General features: G+C 43.4%; 1 protein-coding gene across 3 annotated transcripts in view; it reads right to left on the bottom strand.

Annotated features, from left to right (window-relative positions):
• LOC122926897 overlaps window positions 1-23,894 on the bottom strand; it is a 170,731-nt gene that overhangs the window by 79,829 nt on the left and 67,008 nt on the right. For all 3 annotated transcript variants that reach the window (XM_044278416.1, XM_044278417.1, XM_044278418.1), the window contains 4 exons: window positions 22,788-22,847; window positions 17,196-17,303; window positions 9,711-9,767; window positions 728-858 (listed from right to left, as the gene is read on the bottom strand). In XM_044278416.1, the coding sequence (XP_044134351.1) occupies window positions 728-858; window positions 9,711-9,767; window positions 17,196-17,303; window positions 22,788-22,847 (356 nt within the window). The remainder of the gene's footprint in view (window positions 1-727; window positions 859-9,710; window positions 9,768-17,195; window positions 17,304-22,787; window positions 22,848-23,894) is intronic.

Genomic DNA, 23,894 nt, shown 5'->3' with positions numbered 1-23,894 from the left:
CGCGTTTGGTGCGGATCCGTCTTGTATCCGTTTGCATTATTCATAAAAAAAAAAAGTCTAAGTCAAAACGGATCCGTCTTGACTTGCATTGAAAGTCAATGGGGGACGGATCCGTTTTCAATTGCATCATATTGTGTCAGTGAAAAACTGATCCGTCCCCATTGACTTACATTGTAAGTCAGGACGGATCCGTTTTGCTCCGCATTGTCAGATGGACACCAAAACGCTGCAAGCTGCATTTTAATGACAGTCTAAAAAACACAACGGAGACCAAACGCAGCCAAACTTATCCTTATCCATTCAGAACGCATTGGGGCTCAACTGATCCGTTTTGGACCGGTTGTGAGAGCCCTGAAACGGATCTCACAGGCGGACCCAGAAACACCAGTGTGAAAGTAGCCTTAGAAATTTTTATCATGAAGAGTAGTGTGAAAATGAAATTCTATTCAGGCGGATTCTGACCCTGCAAGTGCCCAGGAGGCGGAGCTTCACTGTAGAGCCCTCCCCTCTGCTCTGAGTGACAGCTGTAGTGGTCTCCTGGTTGGATGATACAGTTGTCACACAGAGCAGAGGGGAGGGGCTGTGAAGCAGCTCAATGCAGAGAACAGACAGCACATCCCAGTGAAACCCCTCCCTGGGCACTTGCTGGAGTAGATTCTCCCTTTAAGTAGGAAATTACATATTATACTGGATAAGACTAAATAACATGTACAAGTCAAAGATATACCTTCGATTTCCCATCCAGTAACATATCAGATCAATGTCATGGCAGGACTTTGCAAGCAGAGAAAATGTGCTCTCTTCTTCATTCCTCCAGTTTCCACGTACAAAGGAATGAGCAAAATGCCAGTATCCAACCTTCACACACAGGTCACGAGGGAGACAAAATATAAGAACACAATGAATTAGGGTTGTCTCGATACCAAAATTTTTATTTGATTTCAATACCATAAAAAAAGTATTGCGATACTCGACACCATGCGTAAAAAATAAAACACCAAAAAAAAGCAGCGTGCATTCCGCATTTTATGGAATGTCCGGCCCATCAGGATAACACTGCTAGGGCTCAACTCAGAAGCTGCCACTGCACCACCAATGAATAAAGAGGAGGGGAGGAGACCCTGTGGCCACTGCCACCAATGATTATAATACTGGGGGGTTGGGGGGGCGCACTACGCCACCAATGTTTTTAGTACTGGGGAAGGGAGGGGTGCACTGCGCCACAAATGAAGATAAGTAACCTTTTAATACAAATACAGGAGGCGGGTGCCAGCGGCAGAATCAGCCGGCACCCGACCTCTATGACAGGGCGCTACGATCCGTGGCAGTTAAACCCTCAGGTGCCGCACCTATATTTGTATTAATGGGTGAGTTATCATTGGTGGCACAGTGGCCACAGTCCCTCCCCTCCTTCGCACCTCTCTTCTTATTGGCAGCAGCGGCACAGGAGGGAGTGACTCCTTCTCCCCTGTGCTGCTTAGGAGAACATGGAGCGCGCTGAGAGCAGCACGCGCCATGTTCTCTGATACTAGGCTGCGCAGTAGCACAGCCTAGCATCGGTAAATGTCAAATCCCAATATTGAATCGATACTGGTACAATAGTATCGATTGGGTATCGATAATTCGATACCCGCTGCAACCCTACAATGAATCTATCATTACAGGGTAAATAAAAATTCACAAAGCAGAGGTGCTGTGTTTCTCTGGACCATCAAAAACATTTGCACAGAAATCTCACAGACAGCAACTTGGTGCTTTCACTAGAATAAACTAACTAAAAAGTGGGGTCAGCAACCCCCGGAACTCCTGCTGTTGGAAAACAACAATTCGCACCATGCTCTATTCACTTCTATGAGCGTTCCAACCTCAGACGAGCAAGTGTGCATGAAGAGAGTTGTAGTTTCACAGCTAGAGTACCTAAGGTTGCTGATCCCTTCCAACTATGCACAATGCCAGTCAGTGGCAGTTAAAGGGATTGTATGAGAGTACCGAAAAAGATGATAATTACTTTTACCGGTAATTGGATTTTCCTTTAGCCGCCACAAGGGCACCACCTAGAGGGTAACCTGCCTTCTTAGGGACAGGAAACAACTGTGAGATCAGCCAATAAAAGGCCCCCTCCCTCATACCTTCGCCAGTTAATAACTCAGAAGTATATGCCATAATTTAATCATGTTTAAACATGACAGAAAAAATTACTTGATCTAGTTATATGAAATCAACAGAAAATAACAATCTGTTATAGAGAATAATTGGGTGGGAATTCCTGGTGCCGTTGTGGAGTCTAAAGGAAAATCCAATTACCAGTGAGAATAATTATCATCTTTTCCCCACACCTCCACAACGGCACCACCTGGAGGAATAACAGAGTAACAATCAGGGGGCGGACTACAGCAGACAAACTCTTCCTGCCAAAAGATAAGTCTTTGCTGGCTAACACATCTAATTTATAGTGTCTAAAGAAGGTACAGGGACTCGACCAGGTGGCAGCCCGGCAAATGTCCTCAAGAGAAGCAGAGGCGCCTTCAGCCCAAGACGCGGCCAATGCTCTGGTGGAATGAGCCTTTAACCCAGAAAGAGGAGAAATTACCCTCTTGTCATAACAAAAAAAAAATACAAGACTTAATACATCGAGCAATAGCCTTGCTTCCCCCAATTTAGTCCGAGATACTGAATGAACAGCTGATTTGACCTCCTGAGGTTTTTAGTCGATTCTAGGTAGTTTCAGAAAACGCCTGGGAACAAAAGGAAGGAAGAGAGATTTCTTGTTGACAATGAAATCTAGAAACAACCTTAAGCCCCTTGCAGACGAGCGTTCCTCCCGCAGGGAGTCCGCATCGCAGCACCCGGCCTGACCTCCCATCACTGCCGGGAGTCACATAGCATTATATTGATTTATGATGCTATGTAACCCTTACAGTAATGGAATGTACTGTATAACACTGGCATAATGTTGCAAGATAAGCTACAGTGGTGGTGTTGTTGGAAAGAATTCTTATGTGGTTTTACCGGACCGAGGGAGCAAAGGCTTTTAGGGCTTGTCAAACCGCACTCAGTTCCCGCATGTTGGAAGATGCCTGCTCCAGATCCGCCTGCCATAAACCTTGTTTCATGGTACCGTTCATGTGTGCACATGCTTGCTCGCATCAGTTATAATTACCATCTGATTCGTCTGCCGCCACTCTACTCCTCGGGACAGATTTTCCCATCTGATTTACCATGATAGTGAGAACTTTACCCCTGCTGGAACTTTTACTCTCTAGTTTAAAGGAGTCTGCTTCTTGTCCCAGGCCTGTAACAGGAAAGAGTGAAGAACTCTCGAGTGGGCTTGCGACCACTTCACTGACGGAATAGAGGAGATCATGAGGCCTAGAATTGTCATGATTTCCCTAATTGAGGATATGTGTAACCGCTGAAACTTTAGAATCTTCTGGATCAAATCTTCCTGTTTTTGTAAGGGAAGAAAAGAAGACATCTGATGTAGCAGTACTCCTAAGAATATTCTCTTCTGCTGAGAAAGACGACAAGACTTCTAAAGATTTATGATCCAACCCAGATCTGAAAGGGTGTCTGATACTGCCTGAAGTTGAACATGCAGGTGATTCTCCGTGGGAGCTGAGATTAGGAAGTCATCTAAGTAAGGTATCAGTATGATTCCTGCCAGATGGAAGAACTTTGCTACATCCACTACAATCTTCGTAAAGATTCTCGGTGCTGGGCACGGCAGAACTTGAAATTGATGTAATCTTCCCTTAATCCATACTGCCATTCTCAAATATATATGGTAATCCATGTGAATTGGCACATGGCAATAGGCATCTGAAAGTCTATCGTGACCACCGTGAAGCAGTTTTTTTACAGGATATTCATTACGGACCTTACCGATTCCATTTTGAATTTCCTGTACACTATGTACCTGTTTAGATTCCAGAGATTTATTAATGACTGGAAGGAACCGTTTGGTTTCTTGACCAGGAAGATTGAGGAGTAAAAGCCCTTCCCTTGTTCTTCTATAGCGACTTGTACTATGGCATTTTTCTGCAGAAGTAGAGCGATCTGCTGGTCCATTGCTTCCTGATTTTCGCCTTTTAATTTTAAGTTCTCTAGATACCTGTCTGGAGGGACTTGCAAGAATTCTAAATGTTACCCTGCGGTTATGGTTGAGAGCACCCAAGGAGAGGCACGGATTCTTTCCCAGGCAGAACCAAAATGCTTCAGCCTTCCCCTCACTGGACTTCTTGTGTCATTGGGAGGAAGGACGTGCAGATTTGTCAGGGTTGAATAGGAAACCTCTAGTTTTCCCTTTAGATGATTGCCAGGAAAAATTGAGTTATTTTTTCTTCTGGTCAAATCTAGTATGTTTTTGGAGGTGAAAGGAGCACCTTTGGTGAAAGAATTTTAACTCTGTGGGAAACCCCTTTTTTTTGTCAGAGGCCTTTTCTAAGATGTTGTCTATGGCAGTACGAAACACATGATCACCTTCAAATGGTAGAGAACACAATCTATTCTTAGTCGCTGCATCCCGACCATGATCTCAACCAAATAGCCCTGCGGGAAGCGTTGGATAATACAATGTCTGCAGAGGCATCTGCTAGAAAATTAGAGGCCTGTTTGAGCATAGGAATGGAAGCAAGGATGTCTTCCCTGGGAGTACCAGACTCAATGTGCTCCTCAAGTTGGCCCAACCACACTGACAGAGTTCTTGCTGTGTAGGTGGCTGATATTACAGGTCTTGACGTGGCCGTGGATGACTCCCAGGTCTTTTTAAGGAGGGACTCACATTTTTTATCCATCGGTCCTTCAGTAGCCCCAGATCCTCAAAAGGCAGAGAGGATTTCTTGGAAATCCTTGCTACTGGAGCATCGACTTTAGGTTTGTCCCAAGAACTGGAATCTTCCTCAGAAAAAGGGTACTTCCTCTTAAACATTTTAGAAGCCGACTACCTCTTTTCCGGGTCACTCCACTCATTTTGTATAAGAGTCTTAATATTACTGTGAACAGGAAAAACTTGTTTCTTCCTGTCCGCAAGCCCCCAAAACATTTGGTCCTGGACAGAGAGAGGCTCCTTGGGTTCCTTCAAATTTATCATCGCCCTGATAGTTTTTAACAGAGATTTAGTATCCTCAATGGAACAAAGCAGACGTCCCGAGGTATTCTCTGAGACACTAAAGTCTGTGTCAGAAGAAACTTCCCCTTCAACAAAATCAGAAGCCTGCTGCTGCGGAATAAAGGATTTAGAACTGGAGACTTTAGGAGGGACTTGTGAATTGTGCATGTATATTTTTTCATCTGCACAATGTATCATTTTGTGCAAGATGTTCTTGTGGTGCATGCGGTCCGCCCCAGCATCCTCCATTGTACGTATTTTTTGCTTGGGATTGCCGTTGTCTGCGGACCACATGCAGAGGAATTACTCCCCCGGTTACAGACACGGTACAGTGTTTGGGTTTAGAGCATTTTCACCCGTTTAGGCCACTTTTTTCAGTGAGTTTTTTGTCTTTATGTGTATGGAATGTGCCACTTTATTTTGGTGGTAACATTCTTTTGCACCTGGTAGCTTCTGTGTCACATGGTCTGTTGTGGGTGTGGCTTCTGTGTCACATGGTCTGTTGTGGGTGTGGCTCACAGCTTTATCCTACCTCACAGTGCATTGGTGATACCACTATGGAGGCATGTGAGAGTCTGGCTGTGAGTTGGTATCTAGTACTGATTCAGACCAGGCATCCTCAAACTGCGGCCCTCCAGCTGTTGTAAAACTACAACTCCCACAACGCCCTGCTGTAAGCGGATACCTGTAGGCTGTTCAGGCATGCTGGTATTGTCAGTTGCATCATTTTGGTGCATTTTTTGGCAGTGATTTTTGTATGTATATTTGCACAATGTATCATTTTGTGCAAGATGTTCTTGTGGCGCATGCGGTCCGCCCCGGCATCCTCCATTGTACTCATTTTTTGCTGGGGATTGCCGCTGTCTGCAGACCGCATGAGGAGGAATTGCTCCCCCGGTTACAGACACGCTACAGTGTCTGGGTTTGGAGCATTTTCACCCGTTTAGGCCACTTTTTTCAGTGAGTTTTTGTCTTTAGGAGGGACGGCAGAAAGTTTTGCTTCAACTGCTGCACCGACTTACTCTTTAGGCTACTTTCACACTAGCGTTCGGGTTTCCGTTCGTGAGCTCCGTTTGAAGGAGCTCACGAGCGGACCCGAACGCAGCCGTCCAGCCCTGATGCAGTCTGAATGGAGGCGGATCCGCTCAGACTGCATCAGTCTGGCGGCGTTCAGCCTCCGCTCCGCTCGCCTCCGCACGGACAGGCGGACAGCTGAACGCTGCTTGCAGCGTTCGGGTGTCCGCCTGGCCGTTCGGAGGCGTGCGGATCCGTGCGGATCCGTCCAGACTTTCAATGTAAGTCAATGGGGACGGATCCGTTTGAAGATGCCACAATGTGGCTCAATCTTCAAGCGGATCCGTCCCCCATTGACTTTACATTGAAAGTCTGGACGGATCCGTCCCAGGCTATTTTCACACTTAGCTTTTTTTTGCTAATATAATGCAGACGGATCCGTACTGAACGGAGCCTCCGTCTGCATTATTATGAGCGGATCCGTTCAGAACGGATCCGCCCGAACGCTAGTGTGAAAGTAGCCTTAATTAGGGCTTTTAAGCTCTCAACCAGGTAAGGAGTTTCTTCAGAGATCACTCTGTTAATACATCTTGGGCACAGAGATTTTAAGGAAGAAGCAGAGAGCCCCTTTTTACATAAAGAACATTTCTTCTTTTGGGACGGTTCCCCTTTAATGCTCTCTCTCCCTTAGGAAGACATAAGCATGTAGGGAGCTAATTAGAAAATAATACAGCCATAATAGAGACACGTCACCCAGGAAGGGAGGAAGGGTAAAGGTTGATCAAAATCATCCTCAGGGAGGAGGCTTACCGGGCTAGAGGGCCTGGAGGTGTCAGTGGCCTTGCGGGTGGGTTCACTGTCCGCCTGTAAAGACATACTGCCGGTAGGAAGGCACGCTGTGTTCACCATAGAAGGGATGAACGCATGTGCCCTGGCATTCTCCCTTCTTATTTCCACTTCCTGGATCAGCGTGATGACGTCAGCGTCACGACACTGACACCTGCGTCATGATGTCATCACACCGTGAGGCTCCGGAGACTTTCCTGGCCCATGGGAACGCCCCCAACCACTGCACTATACGGTTCCCTTCCTGAGAACACTGAACAAAGCCCAGGGTAGCCAGCACACGTCAAACTTACACAGAGAGGAGGGAAGAGCGATCTGCCTTGCTCCGCGACCCCTCCTCCTGCAGCGGCCCTCCAGATGAAACGGGAGAACAAACCTAAAGGCCCTGAGCTCCAACGCTGATCCACAACCTGCCTTCAATGGGACAGGAAACAACTGGAGAAGGTAAGAGGGAGGGGGCCCTTTATTGGCTCACAGTTGTTTTCTGTCGCTAAGAAGGCGGGTTACCCTCCAGGTGGTGCCGTTGTGGAGGCAATGGGGAAAAGATTAGTTCAGGATTTATTCAAAAACAGTGCCATCTATATGATGTGTCTGGTATTGCATGCTCAGCCCAATGAAGGTTGTGGATGCTCTCATGTCTATGTCCAGCTTCCATTACCTGATGAATGTTACTTTTACATAAAGCATTGACCCCACAATGACTATTCTGACATAGAGGGTTCATCAGGGGTTGAATCAGTCTTTCATAGCTGAGATGGAAATAACCGCAGTAAGCACCAGCCCGGTGTAGCGAGAATTACGGAAACATACAAGTGGCAGGCGCTCCACTGTTTCCGTAATTCCCATAGCAGTAAATGGGAGCTACACAAAATACCTAGCACAGCCAGCTATACTGTTTCCATTACTCAAGAGAAATGGACCCAGCGTAGCTTTGCTGTGCTACTTAATTTGTGTAACTCCTATTTACTGCTATGGGATTGCGGAAACAGTGGAGCGAAAGTAGTCCATTTCCATAACTCCGCCTTCCCCCTACACAAAATGACCACAGTAAATTTCCATCATAAAAAGAACAAGATGGGACAACCCTTTTAAAAGGGGTTGCCTCATGGAAAGAACCCTTTTATTTATTTATTTGTAAATTCTTTACTTATTTATGTTTTGATTATAGCATAAAAAGAAACACACGGTTTACAGATTCCGGTAGAATACTTAATACATACACAATGCATACCATAATTTACAAACATCTTAAACAGGACTAAGGGAAATGAAGGAAGGGAGAAAGAAAATGGAAAAAAAAAACATGGTTCTGGGGTATTATGAACCCACATTATTCTTATGTTACAGCAGTTTAGAAATTCTATCCATAGTATTAAAAGAGAAACATTCAATAAAAATAACCACACAAATAATAATATAGATCTTGATATATATAGATATATACACACACGCACTTTCTTTTAAACAGAAGCAGGCCTGGTTGAGCAGTTGATTATTGCAGGTCAGGTTAATCTAACCTCCAAAGACCAATGGATCAATGGGGAAAGCCACATCTGGCCCTACGTTTTCCCTGCAGTGTATCGTGTAACACATGGACAAGCTGGGTCTGAAAGAGTAGGAGCCTCTAATAGACACACTGGCTTCTGAATAAAAAAGGGCGTTGGTATATAAAGTCCATGTGCCCGAGTACAGTATGTAGTAACATTAGGCACATAGGCCCACATTTATTTAAGCTACTTTCGACAGAAGCATTGGGAATCAGGAAGCCTGAACCACATGTAGCGGTATTTGTCCAGCCAAAAACCGGCATTTATGCCATAAAATTGTCCGGATCACCGCTCAATCCTATTATAGTCAATGGGGATACGGCGGTCCATGGTAGTATTCGGCAAGGTGCATGCTTCATAATAAATTTGGGTCTACTTGAAAATGAAATCTATTCCTGCTATGAGCAGGTATAGATTTGTGCCAAAGTATACAACATTTTCTGGCTTTCACCTTAAAGGGGTTGACCCTCTTTGAGTCACACAGGGCATTTTATGGAGATCCGGTGATGTACCAGGCTTTCCATAAGGACTGCTAGGTGGAGGCTTCCGCCCAGCAGTGAGCCCGGTGATGTCACCGGCACTAATGGGCAGGTTTTGTGCTGCCCTAGCCTGTAAAATGGCCGATCAAAGCCTGTGACGTCACCAGAGGCTTCCTCCCAGCAGTGAGCCCGGCTTCCGCCCAGCAGTGTGTTATTATAAACAAAAAAGCCCTTCAAATGCTATGATGCTATCAAGGGGGCTGCCTGGGTGAAAATATGGGTATGTCCGAGTTCAGCTCTGAACCCGGACAACCCCTTTAATCCATGAGTCTCTATGAGTCGTAAAGAGCAAACGTTTCGAACAATTTTAGTGCATGCTGTGATTTGCCACAGATTACATCATAATTATTTGATAAATGTGAACCTAGAATTGATTCTGGATGCCCACAGTAACCAAGTGATGCCCAGACTGCACTTCCACTAAAAGTAATGCAAAACATATGAATGTGGAAGGAGGCTGAAAGCCTTGAAAAGCACTTTAGGTTCCATTTTACATAGGCTGTGGGGGCTAAAAGGCACAAATGTGGACTGTGGGTGAAGAAAAGTAATTAGAAAGCAAAAACAGACTTTTTGCGGTTTCTATACACGAATAATGACATGAAGAATTTCCTCTATGATTCTCGTTTAATTGGACGCATCTTATAAGTCAATACTCACAGGCTCCATGTGTTGAATGTGGACAATATCTCCGATCACACCAGAATCTAACAACTCCTGAAAATAGGGAAAGAAGGGATTAATGAGGTCTACAGAGAGGCTGCTGGCAATCAGAGCTTTACATTGTCTTTTATAATGAGGACGCTTTACCTTGGAGACGCATCAGGATGTGAAATCCTTTATCTAAATATTATTCCTGTGAATCACTGAAATCGGCCCTCAGCAGAGTTACTAATAGATTATGAAAGACAAGTCTAGTCTTTAACCGAAAAAAAGCCTGTCCACAAAAAGCAATTATCACTCAGACGCGACTGATCATGAGGATTTGTAACAATAAATGACTCAAATATTTGAGCAAAACAATGACCGGCACTAAAAACCGAGCTTAGTCTTGACAAAATGAATAATACATACATATTTCAGCAAGCTCCCTTGCATGCATTGATATTCTTATTCTTAAAGGGTATGTCCATTGTCATAAACAATTACTATTGTCCAAATGCATCAAAAATGAAAAAATTGTGCCATTTTGCAAGTAGTGTTAAAGGGGTTATCCCATGATTAATATAATAAGATTAAAATCAGACATCATATAGTATGTGACAATCTCGGTGTGTCAAAGCTAGAACCAAAGATCTCCCCAGTCATTAGTCCAACTGATCTTCTAGATTTCTATCAAGCTGCCAGCTCAGGTAAGTGTCCTTTCTTCTGCAGTTTAGGGTACGTGTCCAGACTGCTGCTGTGTTCTCCCTATCACAGCTCAGAAGGCAGTTGAAGGATGGAACTGGGCATGTGCGTCCACCTCAGCGAGGTAGACAGAAACATATGAAAAAGGACAAACAGCAGGTGGCGCTATACATATACACTTTTAATTTAATGCAATTACAAAAGTATTTAGATCCAGGTGTTGGTTTGACAGCTGCAGAATATTTTTTGTGAGACAACCCCTTTAATTAAAAACTTCTACTGTCTTGTGTTAACAGCTCCTAGGCAGATTTATGTGTCTTCATGGTAAGAGACAATATACAAATCCTGTGTAGCCTGATCCTACAGTCATATCCTTATGTCTGTCCCCGCCTTTTACTAACATACAGGTAGTAAGTTAATGAGAATTAGGTGTCAATTATGTAGTATATATTAATCTAACTGCAGAATCTGACAACACTGAGTTTATTTGTAGTCTGTTACCATGGAAACACATAGCCATACAAAGGAATTGTAGACACTAAACAATAGAATATTTTTCATTAAAACATTTGCAAAATGGGCTGTGAAGACAGACCTAGCCTTAAACGACACTACACTAATAGGTGATCATTTACTGGTGAAAATTATAGGTGATTTCAGTTTGCAGCTCACAGTCCAAGATGCCACAAATGTATTATATTGCGTCTTTTTAGCGAAGACTGATGTATGAAATGCCAGTCTGGTAAATCTGCTCCAAAGTGCAGCCTCATACTTGTCCCCACAGAGGCGGATTTCAGTGTTGTATATGGATCATGGTGATTTGATAAAGTAGCATTGACATGCCTCTGTCTTGTGGGGTTGTATATTTACCAGCTATCTACAGATCATTAACTGATGGCACTTACTTTAAAACGACCCTGTATTTATTAACAGGGAACGTGGTTAACAAGGTGCAAAGCTCAACAGTCAAGAAGGAAAGATCGCACTCTAATAACCTGAGCGCCTGTCCAGCAGTCAGACGGATCCTATCAAAATAACCGCCAAGTATATAATACAGGCAGCACCAGCGTTAACCATATATACAGTAAGAATACCTACTGTAGCAAAAATACAAGAAGGCTGCATTTACTATGACCATTACGTCTTCTACATAGTTTAAACAAGGAACAATACAGTCAGACCTCCTGGGATCTGTGCTGCACACTGTACAGAAACCTGTAGCCCTTGAGATTTGTCGTTACACCTAGAGGCTCTGCTCTCTTTGTAACTGCTGCATCCTCTGCACTTACAGAGAGAGCAGAGCCTCTAGGAGTAATGGCAACGCCCCTGTTGCTCCTAGAAGCTCATTTGCATATATTAAAGTATAATTTTTCTCAGCAATGCGGGCACATATGAACATTAGACCAACACAGATGCCTTCAGCTGCCAAGCAGGTCACCCAGTTTCATAGGTACAAATCTGCTGACAGATGCATCTAATGTCTATCACCATCTCACGGTATGTCCACACAGGACAGAAACACTGCAGATTTGAAGCCATTGATTTGCGTCCATCAAAACAACAGCTTTTTATAATATCAGCCAAATGGATGACATTTAAAAAAATCTCTTTGACGTGCAGTGGAAAAAAAAAAATCTGTGGCGCAAATTGACCTGCAGTGCGAATTTTTCATCTACACCATTTAAATTTATGCTGCGAATTTCACTCTTTGCAATGGTCAGGGTGAAATCTGCAGCAAATTTGCGCCAAAATTCAATACATGTCCACAGTGGAATTTCTGTTAAAGAATTGTTGCAAAATCCGCGTCAGAAATTCTTCTGCAGAAAATACATTCCATGTGTCTGTAGCCTAAAAGGGGTTGTCCAGCTTCAACCCCAATATTATCTAGGCCCTGGACAGCATTGTACCTAGCATAAAAAAGGTACACACCTGCGCCTCGACGTTTTGTTCCAGCACAGAGGGTATGGTCTGGCTCCTTTCGGTCCCCAGCATATAAACTGCAGGATAGGGGTCACATGTGCTGCCATAGTCAATCAGTGGCCTCGGAGGTGATCCTCAAATGGCATGTGACCCAGGAGTGGTGTGCTGCTTGGGGCCCCTCACCGCTGACACCAGTAGCGCACACAATCCCATCCAGAAGTTTACACGCTGGGGTCCGGAAAGAACCAGACCATGGGAGCTGGTATGGAATAGCAGGGAGCAGGTCTATGCCTTTTTTTATGTTAGGTACAGGGTTGTCCAGTGCCTAGATAAAATTGAGGTTGAAGCTGGACAACCCCTTTAAGCATACAGCAGGGCCTCAGGTGTAATTCAGTTTATCAGTTTTTCCCTGGAGTGTTCCTCTTAAAGGGGTTGTCTCATCTTAGACACTCAGACAATGTGGGCATATTGCTAGGATAGAACACCAATAGAAGTATACAGTTGTGTTCAAAATAATAGCAGTGTGTTTAAAAAAGTTAATAAAGCTCAAAATCCTTCTAATAGCTTCTATTTCCATACACACAAATGCATTGAGAACACTACACAATCTATTCCAAATCAAAACATGAAGAAAAATATATCAAATTTGTGTTGTTACTGTAAAAAAAAATAGAAGAAAAGTGAATATTAGGCTAATCCGATCATAATAATGCAGACGGAGGCTCCGTTCAGAACGGATCCGTCTGCATTATATTTGCAAAAAAAAGCTAAGTGTGAAAATAGCCTGGGCGGATCCGTCCAGACTTTTACATTGAAAGTCAACGGGGGACGGATCCGCTTGAAGATTGAGCCATATTGTGGCATCTTCAAACGGATCCGTCCCCATTGACTTACATTGTAAGTCTGGACGGATCCGCACGGCCAGGCGGACACCCGAACGCTGCAAGCAGCGTTCAGGTGTCCGCCTGCTGAGCGGAGCGGAGGCTGAACGCCGCCAGACTGATGCAGTCTGAGCGGATCCGCATCCATTCAGACTGCATCAGGGCTGGACGGAAGCGTTCGGGTCCGCTCGTGAGCCCCTTCAAACGGAGCTCACGAGCGGACAGCCGAACGCTAGTGTGAAACTAGCCTTAGACTGTTCAAAAAAATAGCAGTGTTTGTATTCTTCTTTACAAACTCAAACATTCACTATATACACTACGTGCAGAATTATTAGGCAAATGAGTATTTTGACCACATCATCCTCTTTATGCATGTTGTCTTACTCCAAGCTGTATAGGCTCGAAAAGCCTACTACCAATTAAGCATATTAGGTGATGTGCATCTCTGTAATGAGAAGGGGTGTGGTCTAATGACATCAACACCCTATATCAGGTGTGCATAATTATTAGGCAACTTCCTTTCCTTTGGCAAAATGGGTCAAAAGAAGGACTTGACAGGCTCAGAAAAGTCAAAAATAGTGAGATATCTTGCAGAGGGATGCAGCACTCTTAAAATTGCAAAGCTTCTGTAGCGTGATCATCGAACAATCAAGCGTTTCATTCAAAATAGTCAACGGGGTCGCAAGAAGCGTGTGGAAAAACCAAGGCGCAAAATAACTGCCCATGAACTGAGAAAAGTCAAGCGTGCAGCTGCCAAGATGGCACTTGCCACCAGTTTGGCCATATTTCAGAGCTGCAACATCACTGGAGTGCCCAAAAGCACAAGGTGTGCAATACTCAGAGACATGGCCAAGGTAAGAAAGGCTGAAAGACGACCACCACTGAACAAGACACACAAGCTGAAACGTCAAGACTGGGCCAAGAAATATCTCAAGACTGATTTTTCTAAGGTTTTATGGACTGATGAAATGAGAGTGAGTCTTGATGGGCCAGATGGCTGGATTGGTAAAGGGCAGAGAGCTCCAGTCCGACTCAGACGCCAGCAAGGTGGAGGTGGAGTACTGGTTTGGACTGGTATCATCAAAGATGAGCTTGTGGGGCCTTTTTGGGTTGAGGATGGAGTCAAGCTCAACTCCCAGTCCTACTGCCAGTTTCTGGAAGACACCTTCTTCAAGCAGTGGTACAGGAAGAAGTCTGCAAGGTAAGAAAAACATGATTTTCATGCAGGACAATGCTCCATCACACGCGTCCAAGTACTCCACAACGTGGCTGGCAAGAAAGGGTATAAAAGAAGAAAATCTAATGACATGGCCTCCTTGTTCACCTGATCTGAACCCCATTGAGAACCTGTGGTCCATCATCAAATGTGAGATTTACAAGGAGGGAAAACAGTACACCTCTCTGAACAGTGTCTGGGAGGCTGTGGTTGCTGCTGCACGCAATGTTGATGGTGAACAGATCAAAACACTGACAGAATCCATGGATGGCAGGCTTTTGAGTGTCCTTGCAAAGAAAGGTGGCTATATTGGTCACTGATTTGTTTTGTTTTTGAATGTCAGAAATGTATATTTGTGAATGTTGAGATGTTATATTGGTTTCACTGGTAAAAATAAATAATTGAAATGGGTATATATTTGTTTTTTGTTAAGTTGCCTAATAATTATGTACAGTAATAGTCACCTGCACACACAGATATCCCCCTAAAATAGCTAAAACTAAAAACAAACTAAAAACTACTTCCAAAAATATTCAGCTTTGATATTAATGAGTTTTTTGGGTTCATTGAGAACATGGTTGTTGTTCAATAATAAAATGAATCCTCAAAAATACAACTTGCCTAATAATTCTGCTCTCCCTGTAAACTGAAAAATGTTTGAAGATTTTGCTTTCCTTTGAATCACTTAACTAATATTTAGTTGTATAACCGCTGTTTCTGAGAACTGCTGTACATCTGTGTTGCATGGAGCCAACCAACTTCTGGCCCCTGTGAACAGGTATTCCAGCCCAGGATGATTGGACTACATTCCACAGTTCTTCTCTATTTCTTGGTTTTGCCTCAGAAACTGCATTTTTTATGTCACCCCACAAGTTTTCTATTGGATTAAGATCTGGGGATTGGGCTGGCCACTCCATAACGTCAATCTTGTTGGTCTGGAACCAAGATGTTGCACGTTTACTGGTGTGTTTGGGGTCGTTGTCTTGTTGGAACACCCATTTCAAGGGCATTTCCTCTTCAGCATAAGACAGCATGGCCTCTTCAAGTATTCTGATGTATTCAAACTGATCCATGATCCCTGGTATGCGATAAATAGGTCCAACACTGTAGTATGAGAAACATCCCCATATCATGATACTTGCGCCACCATGCTTCGCTGTCTTCACAGTGTACTGTGGCTTGAATTCAGTGTTTGGGGGTCATTTGACAAACTGTCTCCGGCCACTAGACCCAAAAAGAACAATCTTACTTTCATCAGTCCACAAAATGTCTCTTTAGGGCAGTCACTGTGCTCTTTGGCAAATTGTAACCTCTTTAGCATGGGTCTTTTTTTCAACAGTGGGACTTTGCGGGGGCTTCCTGCCGATAGCTTGGCTTCACATAGGCGTCTTCTAATTGTAACATTTTGGCTATTCTTCTATCCATTCGAATGGTAGTTTTTCGCTTTCTTCCACATCTTTCAGGTTTTGGTTGCCATTTTAAAGCATTTGCAATCATTTTAGCTGAGCAGCCTATCATTTTGCACTTCATTATATGTTTTCCCCTCTCCAATCAACGTTTTAATCAAGGTACGCTGTTCTTCTGAACAATGTCTGGAACTACCCATTTTCCTCAGAATTTCAGAGAGAAATGCACTGTAACCAGCATGTACAACATTTGCTGCCTTCCTTCCTTAAATAAGGGCAATTATTGCCACCTGTTTTTCAAAGAATGAATGACCTCACTAATTGAACTCCACACTGCTATTATTTTGAACATGCCCCTTTCAATTAGTGATTCAATTACACAGAATCAGCAGAATGCATGTCATGACTGTTGGGTCTGTTGGATTTATATTACTCTACTACACCTCCTAGTAAATTATTTGCCATGTAGAAATATAATTTCTATCAAAAACAGTGATTGATCAGGTTAGTGATGTCTGACTGCTATTATTTTGAACACAACTGTATGTGGTTCAGTAATAAATAGCAAGCTAATCACATATCTATCATGATTATAGTATCAAGTTTTTATTAAACATATATTGCAGACATGAATGGCATACATAAATAAATGTAAAAGGTTAAAAACACCAACACAGTGGTGGTGACCACACAGCAGGATAAATGCAATAAAGTGCAAGTGCAAAAATAATTTTTAGGGAGGTACTATAAAGTGCAGATTCAAGAGTACATAAATAAGTATTATACACACAGCCTAATGGTTTGGCTATAGATAGTACAGATCAAATAACATGTAAAAAATGTAGTATAATACAAAGTATATAGGCAGATATCTATACAGTAACAACCAAATAATTGTGTCCAGCCTCAGGTCAGACCACCACCACGACCCACTCAGACAACGTAGGCATATTGCTAGGATATGCCCCCATTGTCTGATAGGTGCAGGTCCCGCAAAGTGGTGGCTGGAGGACTCTGGTCCGGCCACCACCAAACTCTCTCCCCATAGAAGTGAATGGGAAAGCACCGCGCATGACCGACCACCGCTCCCATTTACTTCTATGGGCCTGACAAAAAATAGGCGAGCCAGTGCAAGCCATAGGAAATGAATCAAGGGCAGCTGCTCATGCGCAGTGCACCCTCCACCACGTTCCGGGCTCCGTTCTCAATATAGTTGTGGGTCCCAGCAGTTTATGAGTGAGCAAAAAAACGCTAAATATTGTAATGTGATTTTTTTTTAAGTTGATTTCTATAGTGAAAAAGGGCATAAACACATCATGAGTGTGGGTCACTGCCTAAAAGCAGAGATCCGGGAAATGCTAGTCAAGAAAGTTACCCTTGTTTTTCTGGAAACAGGATGGTATCGCATGACATGACCCACAGCAAGTATGACGCCATTTTCTTTACAAGCATTAACTATTTCACAGCAGTCTTCGGGGGTAACCTATGAAAAGACAAGAAAGAAAACTGTGAATGTGTTGGTTTTATTTCTAAACCGGTGTATGCGATAAATAATGTTGGACATCATTTGGTCGGTCAATACTGGTGGGTTATAACAGTGTGCAGATTCTGGAGGGAATATGGTGCATGCTACTGGGTAACGCCATGTAGCAAAAGAAATGTTGAAGGGTGTGTCCGGTTTTAAGAGGAACCTCAGGGGATCGGCCTGTAATAAAGAATAGATGATTACTTACCTGACAGATGCCAAGCCACCACTCCACTTCTCCCAGCATGGTTCTGTGTTCCAATCACTGGCCTCAGCAGTGCACTAAAGAGGCCAGTGATTCGCTGCAGTGGATACACGTTGTCGACATGATGTCACTGCTGCAGCCGGGAGAACAAAGCTCGGCTGGGAGAGCTGGAGTGGCGGCCCAGAATCTGTCTGGGAAGTAATCATCTATTACTGGTTGATCCCCTCACACACATAAGCAAATCAGCGATGGTGCACACTCCACATGCAAATTCATTCAAACATCATCGCGCATAAGCCAATACTCACAGTAACAGCGCATGCGACAGATTAGCAAGGCCACGCGAGATGTGCGGCCATATTAATCTGCTGGAAGAGGGAGCACCCTGAGCTGTGGAGACGCTCCTTAAAGAGTCAGATGTAATTGATTTGTACGAATTGATTCGCTCGTCCCTACCACTTGCAGCTAACACTAAGGTTTATGGAGATGGGGCTCCTTAATCCACGTTATCATATTTATAAAGAATGACCCCTTTAAGCACAACAATCCCATGTTTTATGTGAGACAAGACAGATGTCCACAACCAGCTAGCATGTGATGTGGATGGTTGCTTGGCTCTATGCAATGTCCCTATGATAAGGTTGATCTCCCACAGAACAATAAAAGTGTTGTCATGGGGAAGAAGGAGAACTGCAGGCTTTGGGCACATAGCAATATGGTATTAAAGGGAACCTGTCACCATGAAAATGCTAAGTAATCTGTAGGCAGCCTGTTGTAGAACAGGAGGAGCTGAGCAGATTAATGTATAGTTTTATGGGAAAAAAGATTCAGTAAAACTTGTATTTTTATCATTTATATTCCTGCGCATTCTGGGCTTTGAAGTCCAGAAGGCGTTCCCATCAGTGATTGACAGCTCTCTCTGTATACAACACAGTCATAGAGGGCAGGCTGTCAATCACTGATAGGACCGCCTCCTGGACCTCAAAGCCCAGAATGAGCAGGAATATAAATGAGTAAATTACACGTAAATCCTATGTAAAATGACACTGAATCCCCTTCCATAGAACATTACATCAGTCTGCTCCACTCCTCCTGCTCTACAACATGCTGCCTGCAGCTCAGACACCATCTTCAGGTTTCCTGGTTACTTTCTCCCTTTAAAGATCATCTTCTGATGAAACATTCCCTTTAAACAAGTAAAAGATGCCCTTAGAAGTCATGCAACGGTGTCGGATAGGGGTTCACATAAAATATCACAGTTTTTTTTATAGTACATAGATTACATCGATCTCCTAAGATGCTAAAGAAAATGGGTGTTAGAACTTCAGATAATTGCCCAAAATGTAGTGGAGGGAATGCAGATTTAATACATTGTTTTTGGAGATGCCCCAGACTTTTTAGATATTGGAAGGAGATAGCAGAGATTGTATCTGCATTCCTGGATGTTCAGGTGCTTAAATTAAAGAAGGAAGTACGATTGGTTTTGGGTAAAGTACTATTTCAAGCTAGACTCCTTATACTTAGGAAATGGATAAAGGAAGACCCGCCCGCAGTGGGACAGTGGCGTGAAGCAGTAGATAATCTTATCAAAAATCAACGGGCTTCTGAGTGCTATACTAAAAATCCAGTAGGGCTTGATGAGATATGGAATAAATGGCCATATTAGTTTTTTTTATTTTTTTATTCCAGCTCCTCTCTCTCTCCTTTTTTCCAAGGGGTGGTGGGTGGGTATTTGGGTGATAACCAATAATATTTATTATAGTAGTAATATGGATTGTGTTATATTATGTTATTGATGTGTTTGAATGTTTACACGTTTAAAAAAAAGAAAAGAATAAAGTAATAAAAAAAACAAAAAACAAGTAAAAGCATTGTGAGAAAGCCTCTTTACTGCACATTAAAGAAATTATCAACTATTGTTTAGATCAAGTTTTTATGTTGTACTTATTTTTAAGACAGTGGGTGAGTTTTTATTTTTAAATTTTTCATGCTACAATCTATATTAAAACATAATTCTAAAATGTTTCCGTTTGCATACTGACCATGAGCATTAGAATATGCTGACACTTCCAGTTCTTCTCAGCAGACATCTCATTATTACCACAGGCAGGATTACAATAACCAATAACACCTCTGTATAGATTGCACAGAATTCACCACTGACAGTAGTTCCACCTCCACCCCCTCCTGGCACAATGACCTCTGCACAGTTCATAGAGCGTGCCTTGAACGCTCTCCCATCAAAGTTAATGAACATTTCCACACTATAGGTTCCTATATCCATATGGATGTTGTAAAGCATATCTCTGACTGCAGCTCAGGGAAGGTGGCTGGCCCAATAAACATGTACAGAATATTCAGAAAATAAAAAGATTAGAAAAAAGAATATTAATTAGCAAAAAAAATAAATAAGAGCCTTACACATCCCTTTAAGGCCCTATTCACATGACCGTATTTTTGCTCCGTGCCTAATCTGCATTTTTTGCACAAAATGCAGACAGCATACCGTGTGCTGTCCGCATCCGTATGTCTGTTCCGCAGCCCCGCAAAAAAGATAGAACAAGCCGGACGCAAACGGAATGCATTTGTCAGACGGATCCGGATGCGGATCAGTCTGATAAATGCATTCAAATACCGGATCCGTCTCTCCGGTGTCATCCGGAAAAACGGATGCAGTATTTTTTTTAATGCATTTTTAAAGGTCAGTTTTGCCGGAACACTTAATGCCGGACCCGGCACTAATACATTTCAGTGGAAATGAATGCCGGATCTGGCATGCCGGCAAGTGTTCAGGATTTTTGGCCGGAGAGAAAACTGCAGCAAGCTGCGGTATTTTCTCCGGCCAAAAAACATAAGAGGGACTGAACTGATGCCTCCTGAACGGATTACATTCAGAATGCATAATGATAAAAATGATCATTTTTTTTCCGGTATTGAGCCCCTAGGATGGAACTCAATACCGGAAAAGAAAAAACGCTAGTGTGAAAGTACCCTAAGCATTGCTACAATGAGTCCGCAAAAAAAAATAGATTTCACACGGATGTCATCCATAATTTCTACAGATCCACGCTTTGCAGGCCCCAAAATAGATATGGTCGTGTGAATTCTCCCTAAACCAGTGACACAGGGAGACCCAAAATACAGATGCAATTTTTGGTTCAGGATAGAATTGGGCTTTAATAAAAAAACTTTGAACAAGGGCGCTGTCCGCAATTTTTGCAGCCTCATTAAAATAATTGGGTCAGCATCCAATCCACACAAAATGCAATAATACGGTCATGTGAATGGGGCCTTAGTGTTATCCAAGTCAGACAACGGAAGGCAGTTTCTTCCATTTCTGCATTATGGAGGAAGAAATAAAAAGTCAGATTTTTTTATTTTGCATTTGTCTTTGTTTTGTCAGGAATAATTTTACTTGTACCATCTACATACAGTATACAGATAGGGCGGGTAACAGTTCCATTACACATAATGTAGGACTGCTCCATGGTGCTAAGGACTTAACAGACCATCTGTTGTTTGTAGCATTTAGTTAATTAATGGAAATGTCACTCACATTAAGTGCGGTAGAACGTGTCACACTTTGTGTAAAATCATGCAGCGTAGTCCTTAGAAGACTAGAACATGTCTAGAAATCCACTTCTAAGCGCACATGGCCGTACTACAGCTGTTATGAGGAGCCTTGATAGTGGCAGAAGTACATAGGACCGCTGCTGTACCTCAGTCTTTCACGGACATGTGCTGTACGTGTTCTCCACGGACAGCACACGTCCCCATTCATTTTAATGTGTGTATTCAGACATCAGTGATTTAGCACTGTCCGTGGGTCATTGTTTTTAGCACGGATCATACACTATTTTGTCCGTGTTCACGGATGCATCAGGACCATTATAGTCTATGGGCTCGTGAAAACCACGGATGCAGCACAGATGCCTTCCGTGTTACATCCGTGTTTCACGAAGAGATGCTTTGAAAATTATTTTTCAGCTGTTCAGTCAGTGAAACAAGGATAAAACACGGACAGCAAAAGACGGACACACGGACCCAACATGGATCCTTCACGAACAGCTTCACAGATGCATCACTGACCACCTGCTCACGGATTTGAGCACGGACATGGATGTGTGAATGAGGCTTAAGTCTACATTTTCATACAGAGGCAAGTGGAGATTTTATTTATTTGTTGGATTCTTTACAAATCCATATGAAAGCGCGGCATGCTCCATCAAATGCACCATATTTATTAAAAGCCACATGCCTCTTAATATGTTTTGCACATTTTGTCTACATTTGAGCCATTTGTTGGCTTTAAAAATGAATACATTTTTATAACGGTTATAGGCCATACTGCCTCCCGCTAAAACATGTTCAGTTTTTCAACTTTATCACAGTGTAAAAATTGAAGAAAAAAATTGCAAAAGTTGCAACTTTCTGCAAAATTTAGCTGTAAAGCTGTTGATAACACCCGTATCCCTCCCCTCCCCAAAGTATCCAAAATCCTTTGGATCATGTCTGCCAGGGTATGTAAGATTAGTTTTCCCATATTCATATGAGGGCAGCATGGTGACTCAGTGGTTAGCACTGGTGTCTTGCAGCGCTGGAGTTTGTATGTTCTCCCCATGGTTGTGTGGGTTTCCTCCAGGTACTCCAGTATCCTCCCACACTTCAAAGACATTCTGATAGGGAACTTAGATTGTGAGCCCCATTGGGGACAGGGTGTGATGATGATGTCTGTAAAGCGCTGCGGAATATGGCAGCGCTATATAAGTGAGTAAAATAAATAAATAGTTACACTAGGTTTACACTAGTGTTAGGCGATCCGGCAGCCTGTTCCATTTGACTATTCCAGCATAAATGCCGGCTGTCGACTGGACAAAAAATGCTGAAGTATTTGTCAGACTGAAGGTCAACATTTATGCCAGAAACCGCATTGGAAGAGATTATACCTGTAGTCAATGGTGACTCGGCGGTGCCAGGCCATGTCTGGCAATCCTGTATCAGTGGAACTCTGGCAGGCTGTTCTCTGCCTGAACAGCCTGCTGGATTTCAGAATGCTACTGTGGACGTAGCCTTAGTTAGGATGTGACACAGATCATACCTAGTCCTAACCAGTAGGTGACAGTACCAGTTAACCGGCATCAGAGGTGGGACAAAGCAGGGGTCAAAGAGTGTCTCATTTCTCTCTACCAGTGTAAGAAGTAAAAAATAAATTGTACACGCTATATGTTATCACTTACAGCCATGGGTTTTTCCAGAAGAATATGATATCCCTTCTTAGCAAACGCTATCGCTGGCTCCTAGAAACAGACATTAGATTTTTAGTTACAAAGAAAAAAGTGAGGAAACAAAACTGCACCAAATAGCACAGGTCATCAATCAATAATAAAAAGCGGACAACCCCTTTAAGTGAAAGTCAGAAAAGGAAGAGGCATGGCTTTGGGAGGAGTGTGAAGGCACCTTCATGCAGGCCCGATGCTATAATAAGGCAGACCAAGCGGCCGCCTTAGGGCGCTGAGAAGGGGGGGTGGAAAAATGAAACTTTTTTTTTTTTTTCATTAATCACTTGCATGCCGCCGGCCTCCTGCGGCTGTTCTCCTCTGTGTGGTGGTCCTAATATCTTCTCTCTGGGCTCCCGAGTCCTGACAAGTGGTTTGAGGACCTTTACCACTCTGCCAATCAGTGGCTGAAGCTGTGTCACGTGTCATGGCAGTGATTTCCCGCTGAGCCAATCACTGGTCTTACACACTTACACATTACACAGCTGCAGCCACTGATTGGCTGAGTGGGAAAGGTCCTCAAAGTCTTGTCGGGAGCACAGAGAAAAGATACCAGGACCACACAGAGGAGAAGGGGAGCTGCTACAGATGGGAACAGGCCCAGGTGAGGAGCATAATGTTTCTTTTTACACAACGTTATTAGAGGGGGGAAATGTGACATGGGGGGGGGGAGAAATGTGCCATGGAGGGGGTTGAAATGTGACATGGAGGGGGAGAAATGTGACACAAAGGGGATGAGGTAAAAAGCAGGGGGTGATGTGACATGGAGGGGGAGAAATGTGACATGGAGGAGGAGAAATGTCCCATTTCTCCCCCTCCATGTCACATCACCCCCCTATGTCTCATTTCTCATCCCCCTCCATGTGACATTTCTCATCCCCCTCCATGTGACATTTTTCATCCCCCTCCATGTGACATTTTTCATCCCCCTCCATGTGACATTTTTCATCCCCCTCCATGTCACATTTCTCATCCCCCTCCATGTCACATTTCTCATCCCCCTCCATGTCACATTTCTCATCCCCCTCCATGTCACATTTCTCATCCCCCTCCATGTCACATTTCTCA

The sequence above is a fragment of the Bufo gargarizans genome, chromosome 2 (genome assembly GCF_014858855.1).
Source record: "Bufo gargarizans isolate SCDJY-AF-19 chromosome 2, ASM1485885v1, whole genome shotgun sequence".
NCBI lineage: Eukaryota > Metazoa > Chordata > Amphibia > Anura > Bufonidae > Bufo > Bufo gargarizans.
Note: the sequence above shows the minus strand (reverse complement) of the source record. Positions and strands in the feature narration are given on the sequence as shown.